Genomic DNA, 22,054 nt, shown 5'->3' with positions numbered 1-22,054 from the left:
AGATTTTTTGATAGGGTCTTGCAAACTATTTGCCCACTCTGGCTTTGAACCGTGATCCTCCTGATCTCGGCCTCCTAAGTAGCTAGATTACAGGCGTGAGCCACCGGTGCCGGGCCTCACAGAGCTCTTTGAGGAGTCTGGGCTCCCCCAGCAACTCCACCCTGCATAGGGGTGAAAGGCATGTGTTCTGGATCCTAGGTAGTGGGAGAGCAGGCCTCACACGACAAATCCCCTCCTACATTGCTGCCCCGGCCACTGTACCCCTTCTTCTTCTGGACCCCAAGGCAGTAGAGCATTTCAGCTTCCCATGTGGCCACCTTTGGGGGATCTGTTTTAGCCACCTTGCCACCAACCCAACTGTCAGAGCCTTTTCTAGCCCTTGGAGCTCCAACACGGAGCCCAGGCCCTCTGCTCTGTAGCCCTGTTTCAATTAATAACCTGACCCATTTCACACACCAGCCACATGGCCCCCACCCCATTCCTGTTCTCACATGTGCTCCCCAGATTTCTGTGGGTATAAGCTGGAGGCATCAGGCCATCCTGGTGCAGTGCGGAGCACTCAGCACAGACACACTCTGCCCCACTTCTGCCTGCCCATGGAGTCCGGTTATAGACTTGGAGGCCCGGGGGATGAGGGGTCCTGAGGTCAGCAGTGCCTCGTAGGGCAGCACTGGGGAGCACTCCAGCTCTACCAATAGAGGGGATTTTCTGTTAAAAATGGAAGAACAGAGGTCTGAGGTCCCCCTTCTCAGGGATCTGTCCATAGGCTGCCCCCCACTTTCAGGGTCCCGCTGCTTCCCAATCCATACCCACTCACCAGGCCACCAGGTGTAGAAGGGAACTCTGGATGTTCACAACTAGTTTTCATGGTGTTGCTGCTTCATGTGCCACACAGCTGTGCTTGTGCCCCCAGCTACCACAGAGGGTCCACATCCTCCCGCCAGGCTCGCCTGGAGATGGGCCTGCCCCCTTTCACCTTGTCCTGTCTGGGGCGGGCACCCCCTTCCCTAATCCTGTGTCTGGTCTCATTCTGTGCACCACAAGCTTCTGCCCTGACCACTCTGGCCACTCCTTATAAGTCCCTTTTCTGCCTCGCTCTTTAGGGGGGATCAGTGACATCCTTTTCCCAATCTTGGTTTCAGTCTGGGCATCAGGAGTTCCTGATATTTTCTGGAGTAAGGAGCCATGGGGACATCAGCAGGAGACCACAGTTGGCAAGTGGGGCCCTGCCCTGGACACCTGCACTCAGAGTCACCCCCACTCAATAGCAAGGCTGAGGATGGGGCCCATCCAGGAGAATCTGAGGATTTTGACACTAAGCAGGGGGTCAGGGACGTCCCTTGGAGACTTCCCACCTTGAGCCTGCAGGTTTGCAATGGAAGTTTATTGTAAAATACCCAGAGGTTGGCAACAGTGCTAGACCCAAGCTATGCCTCTCTCCAGGCCACAGGTGCCAGGTGTCTGGCTGGTCACCAAAGTCACCGTCTTATGGATGACGCAGTTCATAAAACTGAGTAGTAAACCTTATGAAGAAAGTGAGGACTCCATGATCCTTGGGCCACATCTTACTGTCCTCAGGGTCTCTGGAGGGTCAGTTTTCCCATGACTGGGTCAGGCTGTAATGAAATGCCCATCTCCTGTCTTCTGTCTCCCGAAAAGGGAGTGGCTGTCGCATGGGTAGAGAGACCACACACTAATGCGCTGGTCCTTGGACCCTGCAGCCAACAAGCCATTGGTGGCAAAGGCCACACAGTGGATGGAGGCACTGTGGAAGGCCAGCACAGCCAGAGGCTTCATTGTCCGCCAGTGAAATACCCGGATGCGGTGGTCCCAGCCTGCAGTGGCTAGGATCTTTTGGTCTGGCCGGATTGTGACATCAGCGATCCCAGGATTGGTGAGTTCATGAGTGCTGCACACCTGCAAGGGGGAGGGCGGCAGGGAGAAGCATTAGTCTGCTGTAGAGCCTATGGCTGAGGTGCTCAACCACGGGTGACCCCCCCCCTCCCCAAGCAGTTGGAACCGTGAGAGAGCTGCAGGCTCTGTGACAGCCACAGTCCCATCCAGCTGGCTGCCTCCTCCTCTTCTTCCTCCTCTTCAGGAACTCACGGCTGACTACTTGAGCATGATGGAGGACGTTAGCCCTCCCTCAGTGTGGTCTGAGACTCTGCCAAGCTGCTCTCCTGGGCCTGCGCTGGTGACTCCAGCCCTTGCTCAGGGCCAACAGACAGGGAAGCAGCCTTTGGGGCAGAGCTCGGGCTGGGTCCTGGGACTCCCGAGCATGGGGAACACTCTAGCATCGAGAGAGAGGCTGATGGTAAAGTTGACATTGCTCTTGGAGGAACCTCCCCCAAAGCTCAGGCAGAGTGACAAATGCAAATTCTGTCTTCAGCCACACTAAGAGGGAAGTGAAACCCTGGAAGGTGAAAGGGCTTGGAGAGCTGTCAGAAGCGGGAACCAGCAGGGAATGGACAGGGTGCTGTGGTCTCCCTCAAAAGTTCACACACTGGAAATGTGATCCTCAAATTTGTATGTCAATAGTATTTAGGATCTGATGAAGCCAAACGCCCCCATGATGGCATTAGTGGCTTTATAAGAAAAGAAAGAGACCTGAGCCACCATGCTTTCTTTTCTTCTCCATGGGACACCCTCTGCCATGTTAGGATGCAGCAAAAAGACCCTCACCAGATGTCAGCACCATTTTCCTGGACTTCCAGTCTCCAAATAACCTTCTATTCTTTATAAATCACCCAGTCTCTGGTATTTTGTTATACAGAAGATGGAGAAAAAAACAGGACAAGGGAAAGAGAACATGGTGGCAGGAGTAGCTGCATGGTAGTGTCCCTCTATGGGTAAGACCCAGTCGCTGGCCTGCGTCCGAGAAGAGATTGCGCAGGCTTGTTCTATCAGCAAGGAGCTGGCCTGTCTCTGGGGGTCACTGCCCCTACACTCAGTTCTGGGTGAGCAGGAAGCCTGCCGTGGCCCCTCCCTACATATGTGTGCTTCCTGTGGTTGGGCAGGGCCTCTCCTAGGGAGTCAGAGCTGCCTTCACTGTCACAGCATCTTTTGGCTTGGGTATGTTTAAGTGTGCTTCCCCCAAAGTTTCATGTGCTGGGGGCTTGGTCCTCAGTGTGGCAATGACAGGGTAGAACCTTTCGAGGTGAGGGTGTGCCTTTGAGAGCTACTGTGGGAGCCCAGCCTGTCTGCTTCCGGTCTGGAGACATACTCTATACATAGTCCTGCCATGAGATCCCATCCACCAGTGGACCCTTAGCAGAGGCCAAATCAATGGGCCCACTCAATCTTGGACTTTGAACCTTCAGAAATTTGATCTAAATAAACTACTTTCTTTATAAAGTTAGCCTACCTCAGGTATCTTGGTATAGTAATGAAAAACTGACTAATACACAGCATTCTTGGTTTTATGCAACTGTCTTATACATTGTGGGGCATTTGCCATCTCTGTTCTCACACTAAATGGCAAGCCATTTTCCCAACTTTGTGCCCAGCAGTGGCATTCCCTCCACCTTTTGATGCTGTGTGTGCTCTTACTCCTTTTTCTTAAAAGCCTCCTAATAGAGCCATACCACCTTTGATTGACAATTTCTCAGCTCTACAAAGATAACACCAGGAAAAAGAAGGAAAGAAATAGAAAAATCTAAATGGTAACTTTCATCAGAAGTCAGTGGAAATGGTCAGGAAACAATTTAGCCATAAGTTAATAAAACAAAACTTAACAAATTGTTACCTCTACAAAGTATCTCTATAAAACAAGAACCCAAAGAAGCAAAACACTGAAGAGATTGAACCTAAAAGAGCTCAGGAAAGATGTGGAAGAAAAACTCAAAGAAACAAAGAGAAGGAAAAAGCAGGAGACCCTGCACAAGACAAAAAGAGATGTGGAGAGTGGAAAGGATGAAAAGTGAGCCAACTAAGAGGGAAACAGTTAAAATGGACAGGACAAGGGCTGGCAGAGTGGGTCAAGTGGTAGAACGCCTGCTTAGTTAATGAAAGGCTCTGAGTTCAAACCCCAGTACCTCCCAAAAAATGGACAGGAGAAGATGTGGGAGGGGTAATGAGACAGGTGGAATGTTGGGAATCACTGACTTAGAAAAACAATATTAATTTCTTGAAGTTGAAGTCTTAGGATCTAAGTCCAAAGAAAGGCTACAGAATTGCTGATATTGAGGTATACTCTAATAAAATGATTAAACCTGATAAAATCCTTTTGGTAGCCAGGTTAAAAGATTGCATCAAGGCCAGGCATGGTGACTCACATGTATAAAACTAGCTATCCAGTAAGCAGAGCTCAAGAGGACTGTGGTTCCAGGCCAGCCAGTGCAAAGTTAATGAGACCCCATCTCGGCCAGAAGGTTGGGTGTGGTAGTGTGCACCGCTGATCCCAGCTGCTGGGAGTCATAAGTAGGAGAACTGCAGTAGGAGGCTGGACCCAACAGAACCTCAAGACCCTACTCGAAAAAGAACTAAAAAGCAAAAAAGGACCACGGGCATGGCTCAAGTGGTAAAAAAGCCTGCCTAGCAAGCACGAGGCCCTGAGTTCAAAACCCAGTACCACAAAACAAACAAACAAACAAACAAAACCCCAAAACTCTGATTATGAGGGTAAAGTGCAGGCTGTCCTGAGAGGGTCCCATGGCACGTATGTGCCAGCAGGCAGTGGAGTGATGCTTACACGGGCTGCAAGAATTTTATATCCAGCCAAACTGTCACTCAATTGGAAAAACAATAGGCAGACATTTTTGAACATGTAAGAACTCAAAGAATATTGCTCCCATAAGCTCTTCTGGAAGAACAAGAAGATTAACTCCAGTCTTGTAAGAAGAGATAACTGGAGAACTACAGCAAATGGTCTGGCAGACAGCACCGAAGCTACTTACCTGCAGGATTAGGACTAAACAGACAGGATTATGGTTATAAAACCGGTTATGTAACTAACAGACATATGGGAGGGGGAAGAGAAAGAAGGGATGTTGGTTAAGTTCGTTTGACTTGCTCATCCTTTGTCATTTGGTGCTAAAGATACAATGTCAACCTCACATGTGAGAGATCATCTGACACCCTGCCATAAATAATGACAAACAAGCATCATTTCCTTCCCTCTCCCACCTGACATGGTAGCTTAGTCCCCTAGTATTTGCTCTGTATTAAAAGTATAAATATAGTCAACAGTTTTGTGACTCAATTCCAAAGGTAAATCCAGTTCTGTACTATGGATAAGGACTCCAAAGGGACATTTGGCAGATAAAGCAAGAGAACGTGAGTGAGAGAAACAGGCCCATCTCAGTAACAGGAAAAACCGAATTCTGAGCCCGATGCACCAAGCTCATACACCACACTTAACCATGATAAAGACTACGACTCATAACTGAGATCTGTCACTGTCTGTTCGCTCATCCTTCATAAGGTGACAATGAGAGCAAAGTGGCTATGGCACAGTAACTGGTACCAGACTAGCCATCTTGCTGGAAACAACCAAAAAAGTGAACAAAATACACAGGTAACTGTTTATAGACCCTGGGTAACAGATGGAGGAGGTGCCCATGTCTCTTCCTGGGGCCACGAAGTGCAGGCAGAACATTGTGGTCATCATGTTAAGCTGAGGAGGAGGCCAGAGGGCTGAAATCTGTGGGATAAGATGGTAAGATGGAGAGAGCTGGGATATTTGGGGGGCTGAAGACTATGTGTGGGTTCCCCAAGGGTCCTGATTCAAGGGCTGGGCTGGTCAGGCTCAAAGCAAACTACGCAGGCTTACCTGAGAGTGGCTGCCACAGGACTGAACGAACAGGTGTGAGAGGTCAACCACGATAAGCTAAGACCAGCTAAAATGCCAGGACAGCCTCACTTTAGGAATGAGGATCCCACGCTGGAGTAAGGCCTACTCTAGAAACACGGTAACAAGCTAGAAATCAAGCCCTGGCAAAATCTAAAGGAGAGGCAGAATCTGAGAGTTTAGTTCTGCCACACGAAAGGAGCCTGGGAATGACTGTTCCACAAACCTGCCCTGACAAAGCACAAAGCCAAGCCTACACAAGTTCAAGGTGAACGGCCAGTAAGTGAATAGCCTGCTAGAGAAAAAAGTAAACACTGTTTAGAACAAAAAGAACAGAATCCAGAGTCTCCATCAGGTATCACTTGCAATGTCCAGCATACAAACAAGAATTTCCTAGACATGCAAAGAAGCAGGAATTTATGACCCACTGGCAAGGGGTTAACAGAAACTGACCCCTAAAATGGCATCAATGTTGAACACATCAGATAAAGACTTGAAAGAAGGGGAGGGAGAAGAAGGAGTAACAGAGGCGGGGAATTTGACCCAAGTATGTTATATCACGTATGGAAATAGTGCAATGAAACCCTTCTGTACAATTAGTATTAACATGGGCTGGAGGAGTGGCTCAAGTGCTAGAGCACTTGCCTAGCAAGCACAAAGCCCTGAGTTCAAACATCAGCACTGCCAAAATAAACAAATAAAAAATAAACAATTAATATATACTAACAACAACAACAAAAAGACCTGAAAGAAGCTATTTCAATGTTTTTGTTTAAAAATCAAAGGAAAAGCCAGATGTTGGCGGCTCACGCCTGTAATCCCAGCTACTTAGGAGGCAGAGATCAGGAGGATCATGGTTCGAAGTCAGCCCAGGCAAATAGTTCTTGAGACCCTATCTCAAAAAAACAAACAAACAAACAAAAAACCTTCACAATAAAGGGCTGGTGGAGTGGCTCAAGGTATAGGACCTGAGTTCAAGCCCCAGTACAGAAGGAAAGAAGGAAGGAAGGGAAGGAGGGAGAAAGGAAGGAAGGAAAAAAAGAAAATGAAAACAAAAGCAAAGGAAAATTCAAATAGTTACTAAGAAATTTATATGGATGAGTGGGTGGATGGGAACTATTAACACAGAAGTAAAAGTTATAAAAAGAAACATAATAGAAAACAAAATCTCAATAACTGGAATAAAAATTTACAGGGTTAACAGCAGATTGGAAATTATTTTTTTAAAAGGCAGTGAACTCGAAGGCAGGTCTATAGACATTTTCCAATTTGAAGGAAAGGGGAAAAAAGATTAAAGGAAAATGAACAGAACCTCAGGACAATATCCACCTGTCTAACTTACTGAAGCCATGGGATGTAGAAAAAGTGAAAATAGTCAAGGAAATATATGGGAAATAATAATGGCTGAAATTGTCCTAATTTTAACGAAAACACCAATTTATAATTCAAAAGCTCAGCAAAACTCAATGAGAATAAGCAAAAAGATACTCAAACTACAGAGAAATACAGATAAAAAGAAAGCCTTGGCCAAGCCAGGAGATGAGGCACATTGAATGTACAGCAGTAACAATAAAAAGGCATTACAAGTTCTCAGCAGCACTGGGGTTTGAAACCAGGGACTTGTGCTTGCTAGGCAGGCACTCTACCACTTGAGCCATGTCCCCTGCCCTTTTTTGTTTCTTAGTTATTTTTCAGGTAGGGTCTGGCATTTTTGCCCAGGGTAACCTCAGACCATAATCCCTCTACTTACACTGTTCCACATAGCTGGGATCATAGGAAAGAAACACCATTGTGGCTTATTCACTGAGATGAGGTCTCACTAACTTTTTGCCCAGGTTGGCCTCAAACTGTGATCCTCTCAATCTCTACCTCCCAAGTAGCTAGGATTATAGACCTGAGCTACTGTACCTGGCTACACCCAGGATTTTTTTTTTTTTGGGGCGGTACTCAGGGCCTCAGGTTTGCTAGGCAGGCAAGCCACTCTATCAGCCCTTTCGTGGTTGGATATTTTTCAAGATAGGATCTCATGAACTATTTGCCCAGGCTGGCTTCGAACCATGATCCTTGTGATCTCTGCCTCTAAGTAGTTAGGATTATAGGTGTGAGCCACTGGTGCCCAACTATATCCAGGATTCTTGAAAAAGGAAGGCTGAGATGTAGTTCAGTGGAAGAACACATGCTTAGCATGTGTGCAGCCCTGGGTTCCATCCCCAGCACTAAAAATAAACAAATAAATAGATAAATAAATACACAGAAAATAAAAAGGAAGAAGAAATAAAGACATTCTCTGTATAAACAAAAGCTAGGGTTTTTTTTTTTTGCCAGCAGAACTACACTGAAAAAGCTGGGCATGGTGGTGCAAACCTGTAATCCCAGCATGCAGGGAGCTGAGGAAGAGGATTTAGAATTCAATGCCAGTCTGAGCTACATGGTAAGACCCTATCTTAAAAAAAAAAAGTAAAGCAACTCCCCTACAAGCAGTACTAAACTACTAACAGATATTCTCCCAGCTAAAGGGATTTAATCCCAATATTATAAGAACTTTTGTAAATGTCACAATGTACCTGTATCCAAAGTACAACAATTTTTTTAAAAAAGAGACTTAATTCCAGATAGAACTTGGATCTGTAAGAGCACAAGAAATGGTAACCAAGTGAATAAATATAAAATACTATGTTTTAAAATTTGTTTTTAAAACCCTGATGATTGAAAGTAAAACTAATATTGTAAGATGGAGTTTCTGATGCATGCAGAGGCCCAGTGCATTGCAACAGCAGCAGAAGGGACGGGGCTAGGTGAATGAGATGTTACTAGTGCACGGCTGTAACACTGCGAGGTGGGGTGTGGACAGCATGGGCTCTACCTGCATTTTGATAAGGATGCATATTGTGGTGTCATGAACAATCACTCAGGAAAAAAATAACAAGATGTAGCTAAGAAACCAAGAGCTGCTGGCAGAGTGACTCAAGAAGCAGAGTGCCTGCCTCATAAGCACAAAGCTCTGAGCTCAACTCCCAGTACCACCAAAATGAAAAAGAAACCAAGAGAGGAAATGAAACAAAATGCTACCAAATGTAGTTCCGCTCAGCTTAACGATGTTTTGGTCAATGATGGACTGAATAGACGGTGGTCCATGCCATCCGGGCTCCTCCACGGGTACAGGTACACTACACCATCAGGTGTGTGTAAGTAGACTCTATGACCTGCAAACACAATGCCTAACTAGGCATTCTCAGAATCCATCCCGTTATTACATGATAATGTAAAGCTGTATTTGATTAACACAAAAGGAAGCAGGAAAGGAACACAGATGGTCAAGAACAGAAGATAACAAGAGTAAAAGAAGCATCAAGATGCCAGACTTCACCCCAGATCTACCAATAACTACATTAAATGTAAATGGACTAACTGCTTCAGCATCAATTGTAGCTGGGCACCAGTGGCTCACACCTGTAATCCTAGCTACTTGGGAGGCTGAGATCAGGAGGATCATGGTTCGAGGTTAGTCTAGGCAAATAGTTCACGGGACTCTATCTCCACAATAACCAGAACAAAATAGACTGGAGGTATGGCTCAAGCAGTAGAGTGCCTGAGTTCAAAACCCAGTCCTGCCATTAAAAAAAAAAAAGGCACTGATTGTCAAAAAGCAAGATACAATTATATGCTATCCATAAAAAATACTTTTTAAAACTAAAGAACTCAAAATAGGTTAAAAGAAGAAACATGGAAGATGAGCCATGCAAAGGGCAAAGCTAAAACTTTGAGACTGGTACTTAGTATCAGGCCAAGCCAACTTCAAGACAAAGATCATCACAAAAGACAAAGAAAGACACGTCAGGCCGATGGTGTAGCTACGTGGTGGGGTACTTCCCTAGCATGCATGAGGTCCTGGTTTGATCCCAGCACAACAAAATCACAACAAAAATCAAAACCCTTGAGAACATTTCATGAGAAAATGATCATTCACCAGGCAACAGCAAACATCTGAGTTTCAAAGATCATGAAACAAAACTAACAGGAAAGATAAGTGAAATCAGCTAGAGGTCTCTCTCTCAAGAACTGGCAGAAAACTAGACAAAAAAAAATTGGTAACGAATATTGAAGATTTGAACTACAGACCACCTCAGTGACCTAAGTCACTTTGACAGAAGACTCCACCCAACAACTGCAGAACACCTGTTTTCTCCAAGTACATGTGGTCTACTCCCCAAACCATGCCATTTGCTGAGCCAAAACTAGCCTCCACACATTTCTAAATGCTGAGACTGTACAGGGTACACTCACTGACAACAGAATTAAAGTAGATTAAAGATAGTCACAAAATCAACAAATGTTTGGAAAGTAATATACTTCCAATGAACCTGTGGATCAAAGAAGAAATCACATGGGGAAAAAGAAAATATTTGGAATGGAATTAAAATGAAGACACGATACATGAAAACCTGTGGGACAGACCCATGTGGACGGTGACTAGGCTGGAGACTGAGTTCTCAACAGTCCTTTAGAGGCAGAAGCCAGAAGTGTGGGCCCCACAACTGCCTCTCTAGAGCACCACACCATCAACTCCCATTCACGCACACCCAGAGGCCAGTGGCACTTGCCACCAAGGCATACCACCAAAGGACTCTAAAGGATGGCCTTCTTGGCTTATGGGAGGAGGGTTTGGGATGCAAGAATGCCCCAGGCAACGTTCAAGGGACAAAATGCAACCAATGGAGTAAGACCCAGCTTCCTAAGGGACACATCTATGTTTGAAGGGTCGTCAGAAAGGATTAAAAAACCCAAAACCTATAAAAGGTAGTAAGTAACCAAAGGAAATTTGATCTGGGTCATACGGAGAGTTGGCAAAATAAACTCTTGGGCAAAAGTCCTTTCCAGAGATAATGAGGGTGACTAAAGAAAATTAACTAGGAAGATTATCACTTCACACTTGCACACTCCTAAGCTGGCTTTCAAATGCATAAACCAAAAATGGGCAAGAGCTGGGGGAAAGGTAAGCCAGCCCAAGGGTCGCCTGACCTTCAGAGGCCCTGGCCTTGACTCTGGTGGAGTTGCACTGTGAGGTCTAGTCACACCTGACCCATTTAAGTGTGCAGTTGTGCCTCTAATAGAGAGAGGCACTTTCTTTTTATTCACATGTGGGATACTTATGCAAATTGGACAGGCCCTCTGCATTTCAAAGAACTGATATCATTCAGACCTTGTTCTCTGACCACAATCTAATTAACTTAGAATTTCAAAACTAAAAGATAATGGGGTGGGGTGAGGTGAGAATCAAACATTTGGAACCAAAAAAACACTCTAATCAGCTCAGTGGCCAGAGAACAAATAAAAACAGGGTCTGCCTAGAAGGGAGGGATAATGAAGATAAGCCACACGTGGTGGCATGGGACCCTGCTACAGGGTCACCCAATGGAAACACGTAGGCAAAGCAAGGCCCCGCTTCCATCCAACTGAAGTTAGAGAGACAGAATGAACCCAGAGAACACAGGAAGAAGAAAAAGATACAAACAAATGATGAGTTGGAAAAACAAAACTTTGAAGGATCAGTAAGGTTAAGACTGATCAGGAATAAAAAGGAAGCCGGGCACAGGTGGCTCATGCCTGTAATCCTACCTACTCTGGAGGCAGAGATCAGGAGGATCGTGGTTCGAAGCCAGACTGGAGAAATAGTTCTCAAGAACCTATCTTGAAAAAACCCATCACAAAAAAAAAAAAAAAAAAAGGGCAGTGGGTGGTGGGGGCTGACAGAGTGGCTTAAGTGGTAGAATGTCTGCTTAGTAAGCAGCCCTGAGTTCAAACCCTAGTACCACCAAAAAAGAAAAGGACAGTACTCTGGAAATGGCAGAAATTCACACACTTATCATAAACAACCTCAAAATGATTAGAATACGCTGCACATATATTTTCATGCCTACAGTTAAATTCCCAGAAAACTGCACCTAGCCCCTAAACCAGGAAACCTGAGTCCACAAAGAAAATTGAAACTTCTCCACAGAGAAAACACCAAAACCATAGTAGTGTAGGGAAACACTGATCTATAGCTATTCAAGAAACAGATTCCAGGTTGATGTAACTCAGTGTGTGAGCAAGTGACAGGCCCTGGGTCTCATGCACCTGGAATCCCCCATGCTGCTAAAAAACAAAACAAAACAAAAACAAAAGAGCCCAAGGCAGGGTATGGTGCCTTAGCCTGTAATCGCAGCCATTCAGGAGGCAGAGACAGGAGGACTGCAGTCTGCAACCAGTCTGAGCAAAAGTGCAAGACCCTATCTGAAAAATAAACCAAAAAGGGTTGGGTGTGTAGCTCAAGTGGTAGACTACTTGACTAGCAAGTATAAGGCCCTGAGTTCAAACCCCAGCACCACCAAAAAAAAAAAAAAAAAAAATCCCAAAAACCCAAAAACAAACAACAAAAAAAGCAGATTCTTCTTGCCTAGACTTATATAGCAATCTGAAGAAGAAGGGCCAATTTGGGGGCTCCTGGTACATCTGCACTATCAACGGAGCTAAGTGGCAAGAGGAAGAAGGTGCTGGTCAATCCACAACCCTGAACAACTCTGACCAAGCCCAGCAGAGTGAGAAGACAAACACGATGCCCTGGTTATTTTAGGACGATTCTTTTTTGAGGCCAGGTATCCCTAGGTTGACCAAGCTGGTCTTGAATTCCCGGGCTCAAGTGACCCTCCTGCATCAACTCCCTGAGTAGTTTGGGACTTCAGGCATACACCAGCAAGCTGGGCCCATTTGGATGTTAAAGAAAAAAAAAATCAAACAATGCAATTTACAAAATTAATAGATTAGAGAAGAAAACACAGGTCAATCTGAGAGTTGCAGAAAACACATCCAGCACTCACACATGATCCTCAGTCTTTCCCACGAGGAGTGGAAAGAATCTTACCTGATAGATCCTGTCAATAACCTGCAGCCCATGCAGCCTCTCCACCACCACCTCCACCTCCACCTCCACCTCCACCCACCACTCACCACTGGCCCTGTCCTAGCCCACTCCAGAATGTCACTGCCCTGCTCACAGGTGGCGGGTTCTGGGTTCCAACCAGTGATTCAGCACCTGGGCTCCGTATCCTCCAGTCACCTTGTCAACTGCTTCATTTCTCAAGGCCAAGGCCCCAGCCAGCCTGCCTTTCTGCCCTTCCAGCCACCTCTCAGTACCAACCTCTACTGATTCAAGGACCTGCTGACCACTTCTTTTGGCCCTGCCCTTCTTCTGCCATCCACTGCAGCCAGCACTGCCTTTGTGTCCTGGGTGCTCTGCCCACCCTCTGTTGTTGTCATCTGGCGGAACCCTGGTTCTGAGGTCTCCGTGTGCTTCCTGCCTGTGCTTGTACGTGAGCAGTAGAACAGGCTATAGAACATTCAACTGCCACTCTGCATTCATGAACCCAGGTGGCCCTCAGTGTGCAAAGTGCCTGGCTGCTGAGGCTGTACACTTTTCCATCCATACCACTTCTACACTGCCCACTCCTTTCCACTCGGCTCCACACACAGGCTCCCAAGGGAGCAGAGGGCCCATGCTGGAGCACGGTCATGGGGCAGATCCCATGGGGATCAGTATACCACTGGCCTGGGAGAGCTGGGATTGGGAACCAGGGCAGGAAGCTAACTTGACATTGGCCTTTCATCTCTTGAGAACTTTGCCCTGGGCCAGAGGTAAAGAGGGGGCCCCTGGGCACAGAGCTGTGGGGCATTACTGGAACCCACTCATGGTCACTTTCTTGCTAGTCTCTCTTTATGGGAATTTTCTAACCATGATGTTTCTAGAGGAGAAGAGAGTTGCTTTTCAACCTACTCCTTCAGTGCCCAGGCATGCAGAAGCATCCACAGACCTGGTCCACACTGTCCACAGACAGAAGGTGGTTATGGGCAGAGAAAGCCCCTGAACTGGCTTCCTCAGCACCTTCACCTGGGAGGGGCTGAGATGCCAGTTCCTGCCCAACTGCACGGATGTGCCAACTGTCTAGCTGGCCACAATCCTTGGGACAGGAATGCTCTACACCACCACAGTCACTCCTGGAAACAGGACACAGCATCAAGGCAGAGGCACCTTGGCACAAGAACTGGGTTTCCCTGGAGGCAATGAGGGAGATACAGGAAGCCTGCATGGGACTACACTGGAGAAAGACCAGTGCCTCCCTGTGGCCGTGTTCTGAGGATGAGGAGGATCTGCTCCAGCCCTGTGGTTCTCTGCTTTTCTGTTCCTGACGTGGACAGTGGGTTGGACTGAGCCTTAGGTTCACAGCAGTCCTTACCTTCTAATACAGGGCACATGGGAACTCTGAATGCAGGGAGCTGGCTAGGGTCCTGTGGTCTCTCGCCCTGCTGCCTGGGGGCTCTGCTACGACAAAGCTTGGGGGGGGGGGCTCTAGAGGAGCTGGGGATGGGGTGGGAGCGTCACTGTGGTGCAGTCAGGACTGCAGATGGGAACACAGCTGGGTTGCTGGCTGAGCACAGTGCCAGGAGAGTGCAGCAGGTCCATTTGGGCCCAAGGCTGACTGGGGAGGGGGAGCCTCATTATTACTTAAAGACCTAAAAATACTACTGACTATAAATCAGTCCCTGCTTCAAGGCTGTGGGCCGTGCCCTGTATGGGAGGAAAGAGTGGGGCCTGCGTACCACCTGTATCTGACGACAGCCCAGGGCCACAGCAAAGCCACCTCTGTAAGGCAGACATGCAGTTCTTGCGTTACTCACTGACTGTCTCTGAGCTATGCCCAAGCACTGTCCTGAACAGGTAGCCCACTGGTCACTGCTGTGGTCCCTAGCTGAGCCATGGTCCGGGCCAGGACCCTCCAGGAAGGATCTCTGGCCACCAGTGGCTCCGACAGCACATGACCTCAGGTGTCAGGAATGCGAGGAACAGCCGCCATCTGGTTCTGATTACCCACGCTCTGCTGTGGGGAACCTCATCCACATCTCTGCTCCCAGCCTCGCCTGTGAGAGATTGATTTGGGCTCATTAGGGGTTTCAGCCGGAGGACATGAGGGAGGCATGTCTACGCCCACGTGGCTCTTGGGCCAAGGCAGGCAGCCATGTTGCAGTGCCGTGGCATGGGCCCGAGGACGCCAAGGGCTTGGGCCCACTCGCTTGCCTCAGGTGGCTTGCATGGCAAGGTGCTCTAAGATGCTTCTTGTCCAGAGGCCTGAGCTTTACAGAACCTGGAATCTCTGCGCGTCTAGGGCCAGCACTGGCTGTGATCTTGGGTAAAATAGCACTGAGCCTTCACCCAGTCCACAGGGTGACCCTCTCCCTCCAACAGCACAGACACGCTCAGCAGGGGGCAGGGGAGCCCTCCTCCTTTGATGTGCGCGCTGAGCCAGGTCCTGCCCAGCGCCCACCATCACTCCAACTACTTCCAGGCTACAATTCCTGGTTCCCTTCTGCTTTAACTTTTCAATTCATTAGTGGAGTAAAAGTTCATCTCTGGACTGGAATGTGCCCCATAAATTTAAGTCTTAAGTTCCAGCAGCTGTTTTCCAAACACTCTAGGAGAGACCAAGCAGATCTGGGCCAGGATTGCCCCTTCCCAGGACCCAGGGTGCAGGAAGCCTGGGTGGGGAGCTGCACAGCTCTTGGGGAAGCTGCCTGGGCTTCAGCCCTTTGCACTCAGGCCAATGAGGGTCAAGTCACAGGGGAATGAACACTGGACCCCACGGTTGGGGGGGCGGTGCTGCCGGGTCCTCAAACCAGGCTTGAGGGGCAGGAGAGAGGCATATGAGGGAGCCCTCCATGCCCCTCATAGCACCTATAGGCAGTAGCTCAGGAAATGCAGACCCCACACTCTGAGCACCTTAGCATCCAGTTTCTCAAAAATGGCCATAAGTGGGGTCACCCCCACGATTCTGAGGACTCGGAGTCTCCTCTTCCCAGGTGGAAGTGTGAGAAGCTCTGCCCCTCCCAGCAGGGCCTCTGTGAGTATCCCTGAAAACTGACAGAAGGATAGCTGAATGGACAGGCAGACAGAACAGCTTAATCTGAGTCTACCGTGTGCCTGACACAGGCTGGTCTCAGGAGAGGGGCAATGAATGTATGCCTGCCTTGCTGGTAGACTCCTCCTTTCCCTTCCCTTCCTCACTGGGCTCTGGCCAACAGGAACCCTTTGCATATACCCTGGCAGAGGTGCCCGACAGCCTCATAGCATGGTCCTCATCCATGCAGTCGACCTCACTGTGTCTGTCACCTCTGTTCTCCACTGGGGCATTTGAGGTCTGCCTCTGTTTAGCCTCAGTGCTCAGCCCTAGGCCACTGTATCCTCTTGGGCACCCCTTCCAGCTCTGTTCCTTGTCAGTCTCTCTCTTACCCAGAACTCCTCCCTGGCCCTGCAACCCTTGCCTCTACTGTGTCCTCTGTCCACTGTCCTAACTCAGATCCTCTTCCGGGATGGCCTCATGATGTGCCCTAGACTTGGTGATACTCACAGGGCCCAGCCCTGACTTTCACCTGGGGTCCAGTCCACCTGCGTGCCTCAGGGACTTTGATGATGCCAACTCAGGGTAGATCTGATGGGCCAAAAAAGTAAGCTCTGTCCCCCAGCTGCAGGGCCCAGGCTGGTGACTGCCGAGGCTGTTGGAAGAGGCCTCCCCATCTCAGGAGAAGCCTTGAGTAGTGCCCATTTTGCAGATTCCTGTTGTGTGTGGGAAGCCTGGACTACTACACCCCCCTGAGGAGGGCTGCCCTGTGCCCTGTCAGTAGTGCTCTGGACTAAAACTACAGTGAACCCAAGAGTGAGGCCTGCTGCAATTTCTGCTGCTGGATGCCCCTCAGGTCATAATCCCTACTAGATCTGTTGTCTTAGGGCTGTTTCCAAAGTTGCCACTGGTTGGCCAAAGCCAAGTCTGTCTTCTGAGACTCCAGGTGGCTGAGGGCTCCTTAATCCACCCCAGAGTTGGTATGTACCCAGACCACCCTCTGGAATCCCATGGCCTGCAGCCTACCAGACCTGTACTAAAGCAAAACCTGGAAGTGTCTCACACACCTCCAACCCTGACCCAACCTCCCCTCCCCATTGCAGATGGGCTGCAACATGCAGACTGAACCTATGCTGCACACTGTGGTCACAGGCCCAGGCCTGGGCACCAGGCAACTCTTGAGTCCCACTAGCTGAGCAGTTCATAACGCACTGGGATGGGGGAGCTCCAGCAATCCCCACTCAGCCATGAGGCCTCACTCTTGCCCAGAGAGCTTTCCTGCTACCTGGGAGCCACAGCCTCCTTAGGGTCAGCCTGCAGACCACCACCGGAGGCCGTGGCTCTGTGTAGTTTTCCACAGTGTTTTGGGTTTGATTAATCAGTTCCTTACTGACCAAATTCCTCTGAGTTTTCACAAAAGGGTTTGGGTCTGCCTAGACTCTACGTGCCTTTCTCTAGATGGACAAGACGTGACGGCTATTAACAGTGGTCTGGGAGAAACCCAAACCATGTGAGTGGTGGGCCCACGCCCACACGCCCTTCCTCTTGTGCTGGCCACGGACAGGCCTGCCTGTGGTGCCTCTGAGTGATTAATTAGCCAGGGATCTGCAGCAGCTCCTCTTCATGCCTAAATATTGTTTCAGCCTATCAGACTGTTAGTGCAGAGCAGGATAAATGAGGCCCAGGGCCCGTGCACTGACCTGCAGGGACTGCTGCCCATCCAGGCTCCAGACAGCCAGTGCCTTCCCCGCAGAGCCCGAGACGCCCCTGACCTTCTGGGAGTCGAAGTCAAGGCCCATGATGGGTTCCTCGTGGCAGGCGACACGGCTGCACACCTTCCGCTCCAAGATGTCCCACAGGGCCACTGATCCATCCTCATACCCAGCTAGAAGGAGGGGGCGGGGACTGGAGTTGGCCTGCGGGGAAAAGCAGTGTGGGTGAACTCCCGGAAGGGCCTGGCCTCCAGTGCATTTGGGGGAGACCGGTTGACTCTCCTTGCCAGGCCCAGAAGTGGCGTGAACCACCAGGGAGCAGTTTCTTGGGATTTCCATGTGGCCAGCAGCCTTGAGGCTCAGTCTGCGCCCTCGGTGCCTGCCCACACACCTCCCATGTTGGCTTACACCATCAGCAGAGGTCTGACAGGGCTACTGCTACTGAGCACCTGAGGGACTGGAAGGCAGGGCCCAGAGTGGCCCAGCTGAGTCCCCAGGCCTCACATGGCCACACCACTTCTTACCAGCCTAAGACACAGCATCTGCCTGCACTGGATCCTGTCGAGAGGGTAGACCGTGTCCCCTACCCCAGCACCCTGGGGAGTGCCAGCGACCCATCCTCCTACCTCCTGTCTCCCAGGCCTGAGACTTGAGGCCATTCCTTATTGGGGCTTGTCACCTGTAGAAGTACCAGGCAGGAAAACTGCAAGCTTCATCTCAGTGAAAAATGAACTTTCTGGGCTTTGTCAATGTGGCTGCAGAAGCCCCCACCCCTGGAAGCCTGCTAGGAACAGGTCTCCAGCAACCCTCACTATCATGATGAATGAGTGTGAGGGTCAGAGGGCTCTGCGCCCTGGGCAGATGCCTCGTTTATTTAGCCTCTGAAACAACTCCAGAAGAAGAACACTGCAGGATCCAAGTCACCCTAGGGGACACAGCCGTCAGTCCTGGCACTGAGCGGCGGCCCAAGAGAAACTTCACACGGCCGAGCAAGGAGGCCTGGGTTAGCTGGAGGACCAGGGCACGCGTCTAACAAGCAGCCAGCACAAAGATCAGGGCTCTCAGAATCAGGAGGAGAGGCTGAGGTGTGGTGTGATGGGGTCAGGGGAGCCAGGCCAGGAATCTGGACAGATGCCAGCAACAAGGATGGAAAGACAGTCACTAGACTTGTACATGGGCACAGCGAACCTGCTGAAGCCAAAGCTTGTGCAGAGGTGGCCTTTACATGTCCTCAGAAGCTTGTAATCCCATTGTGTCCTGATGGCAATTCAAATTCACATGCACAAATAGGAAGGAGACATGCAGATGCCTTCTTCCTCAGTGGTTGCTCCCAGGCATAATCTGGAATTGTTGTTCTGTATGGCCAGAAACCACACTGTGTCCTTCGCTGCAGTGCACTGGCCCTGCTCCCTACCACGCAGTAGGGCCCAGGCCTCAATGCTACATTCTTGTCACAGGGAAGAGCTACATGCTGGTATTTATCCGATCATCTGCTTCGAAGTGATTTGCTAGACTTATACCACTACTGTTCCAGATGTATCGCCGAACGCATTAAGAAGCAGTCATGCCAGGCATGGTAGGGCACACCTGTAATCCCAGCACTCAAGAAGACTGTGAGTTTAAGTCAGTCAGCCTGAGCTAGATAGTGAGACCGTCTCAAAAAAGAAGAAGAGGGGAAAAAAAAAAAAAAGTAAGCAGTCACGCCTTCTGCCTGGCAGCTCCCTATGGGGCAGCCAAACCTCTCCAGCCTCTTCAGATGGGCCTGTCTAGATGAACAGCCTTGTCTGGAACCAGGCTTAGGGCCAGATGGAATAAGCCTGGAACTCTCTATAGCCGGGTGTGTGCACCACACACACCAGTCCCTGCTGCCAGCCTCAGTGTGGCCACCTGCTGGACCCTGCCCCAGAGGCCTACTCTAAAGAACTCACCTCGGTGGTGGCTCTTACTAATATAATATGCAGCTTCAGATGAGTCTGCCTGTCCTCCTCCCCATGGGACACTTGCCTTCTGCATTCTCTAAGCTGAAACAGTCCAGGGGATCCTCTCATCATTGCCCTTGACTCTGGACAATCTCTGCAAGAAGCCTATGGCTTCTGAGTTCTGAGCACCACAGCTAATCCAGGGGTTACAGGAGATGACCCATTTGGTGTGGTGCCATGAGGTCTCCATCACAGGAACCAGACTGGCTTGGAGGAGCTCGTTGGTGTATGAAGCCTCCACTGGTGCCCACTGCTGGTACAGCATCTAGCCACCTTGCTCTCCTTCATCTGTCCTGGGTCTCTGCAGCTTCCTAGTGGCAGACGCCACATGCCGGACAGTGCTCTTGTGGCCACAGGGCCTCTGGTGGTCACCCTGCGGTGCTACCCAACCACTGCAGGGGTGAGGACCTGAAGTCCCCCTGCTCTGCTCTTCTCTGGCATCTCCCCTCACCCTCGGCTGAGACCTATAGGCAAGGATTTGCTCTGGAGCCCCTTTTCTCCCTTGGTGTGCATCCTGAGGGATCCTAGCAGGCCAGTCCCATGGGAGCCCCAACTCTACACCACAACTCAGCTGGGGCTGCATGAAGCAGCCCCAAGACTTAGCGACTGGAGCTCCCACTCTGGTGGCTGTTGCCAGTGATGCTGCCTCAGGCCTGATTCAGATACTGGTCTTCTAGGCAATAATTGTTCTAACGATGTAAGTCTGACACTTTGAGGAGCAAAATAAAAATGGATCTGAGTGTTTCAGAGACAAAAAAAAAAAAAAGAAAGAAAGAAAGAAAACTAGGTCACGTTACTTTGCCACACTCATATTAGTAACTTTACAACCAGACCTCAGGCTTGGGGAGAAGAAAGGAACCTTCCTAGTTTTTGTAGGCTTTTAGTACCTAAGTGTGTCACGTTGGATCCATATCTCTGACAAAACTGTGATTTGTCCTTCTGTCAACTATATTAATTACCTTAACAAGTTTGTACATCCCTTTCTACACATTTTTCTGCTGGAATTTTTAAATGATTGTGCAATGAGCTACGTTCTCAGGGAGAATAGGAATGGGTGCAACCACAAGCGTCCCTCCCCAGGACCTGGGAGCTCTGTGGTTACTGCCTGGAGAACTTCAGAGGGGACAGAGTAGGGGGATGTTTGTCTCCCCGAGGAAGTGCCCAGGAACCTTCAGGGGAGCCCACCAGGTCATACAGAGGCCACTGGCTCAGTTCTACCTCTGAGGCCCAGCTGCGAAACTGCAGGCTCTAGGAGCTTCGTCATTTTAGGTGTCTCAGAAGTCCCCACCTACTGTGCCATCCCAGAGCCTTCTCTCTGAGAGGCTGGAGTGGCAGAGGCAACACCTCAGGACAAGCTTACTAAAGATCCTGAAATCCAGCTTTAACCTTCAGTCAAAAAACTGCAGGGGAGCTGATCCTAAGAAGGGCAAACAATCTTCCTTTTCATGTGACAGACAGAAATGCCTGGAGCAGGGTCCCCTTTCCTGTGCTTCTTATGGGGGCCTACAGATGCCTCTCAACTGCACAAGCCTGTCTCACCTAACTCTTGGGAAGAGTTCAAAGAGGCAGTATGGCACAAGGCAGGAACCACTTCCCCTGTCCATGGCCCAGCCCAGGGCAGCTGGCAGAACCAAACAGAACTAGGGAGATGGCCTGGGGTTTGCCAATCACTCCCCAGATAGGCACTGCCCAGTGACCTGCCCGCTGCTGTTTCTGTACCAGCAAAGACTCTCAGGGCTAAGGCTTCCAGGATTCTCCGCAAATGGACCCACTGGACCCCAACACAAGTGACCCCAGGAGGGAAAATATACCGAGCCCGGGAATGTGGCTGGGGCGGGGAGTGTCTCACCTTGAGAAATGCTGGGACTACTCGGGGAGGATCCCCCCAGACTGCAACTCCCACCTGGACCCCAGTTTCTGCCACTAGTCCCAGGAGATGCCTCCTGATTCTCTCTGTCCAGAAAGAACAGCCACGAAAGAAGGAAATGGCTATGGGTCAGGAGTTCCAGTGTGGCCGCAGGGAAAGTCAGCATGTTAAGTCCACTGCTGCCTCTAAGAGGTAAAGAAGGAACAAAAACTAATCCTAAACACAGCACAGCAAGGGCCTTGCTGGCTTGCTGAGGTCAGCATTTCCTTTCCAGCCCCAGAAGAGCCTGGGACTGCGGCTTTGAGGGGGAAGAGTGCGCAGTCCCCTGGGAGCAGGCCATGCAGCTGACCTGACTGTCCCCTTCTTATCACCACCAGCCACAGGGCACCCTGTAAGGTGAGGTCGCTGGGGCCTGTGAAGAATGAGCACCAAAGCTAGATTACTCTGGGGGATTTACACAAGTCCCATGAAAACATAAGAAGCAGCAGCCTGGGAGGAGCAGAGGTCCAGCTGGGACACCAGGGACACGGAAGGCAGTGTGAACATGTTCTTTGAAGGGGTATTGCCCACTGGTTTGACGACAAATCAAACCCTGAGTGGGGCATGACTCAGGGCCCAGCAGGTGTGGCCACAGGGTGTGGCTGGCGCACGCTCACCTTACCTGCCACAGCCCCAGGCACATGGGCATGCCTGGCTTGGCGTCTGCCTCGGGCTTCAGGGTGCACACTGACGTCTTGGATGGCATCTCCAGAATCTGAACCTGACAGTGAGAAAACAAGTTG

General features: G+C 49.7%; 1 protein-coding gene across 2 annotated transcripts in view; it reads right to left on the bottom strand.

The window, feature by feature from the left end:
* Positions 1 to 1,363: 1,363 nt before the first annotated feature.
* Positions 1,364 to 22,054, bottom strand: part of Gnb1l (G protein subunit beta 1 like) — a 70,442-nt gene continuing 49,751 nt past the window's right edge. For both annotated transcript variants that reach the window (XM_020160694.2, XM_074061203.1), the window contains 3 exons: positions 21,934 to 22,032; positions 17,415 to 17,630; positions 1,364 to 1,917 (listed from right to left, as the gene is read on the bottom strand). In XM_020160694.2, coding sequence (XP_020016283.1) covers positions 1,612 to 1,917; positions 17,415 to 17,630; positions 21,934 to 22,032 — 621 coding nt within the window. In that variant the 3' untranslated portion in view covers positions 1,364 to 1,611. The remainder of the gene's footprint in view (positions 1,918 to 17,414; positions 17,631 to 21,933; positions 22,033 to 22,054) is intronic.

Source organism: Castor canadensis, chromosome 18 (assembly GCF_047511655.1).
Source record: "Castor canadensis chromosome 18, mCasCan1.hap1v2, whole genome shotgun sequence".
NCBI classification, from domain to species: domain Eukaryota; kingdom Metazoa; phylum Chordata; class Mammalia; order Rodentia; family Castoridae; genus Castor; species Castor canadensis.
Note: the sequence above shows the minus strand (reverse complement) of the source record. Positions and strands in the feature narration are given on the sequence as shown.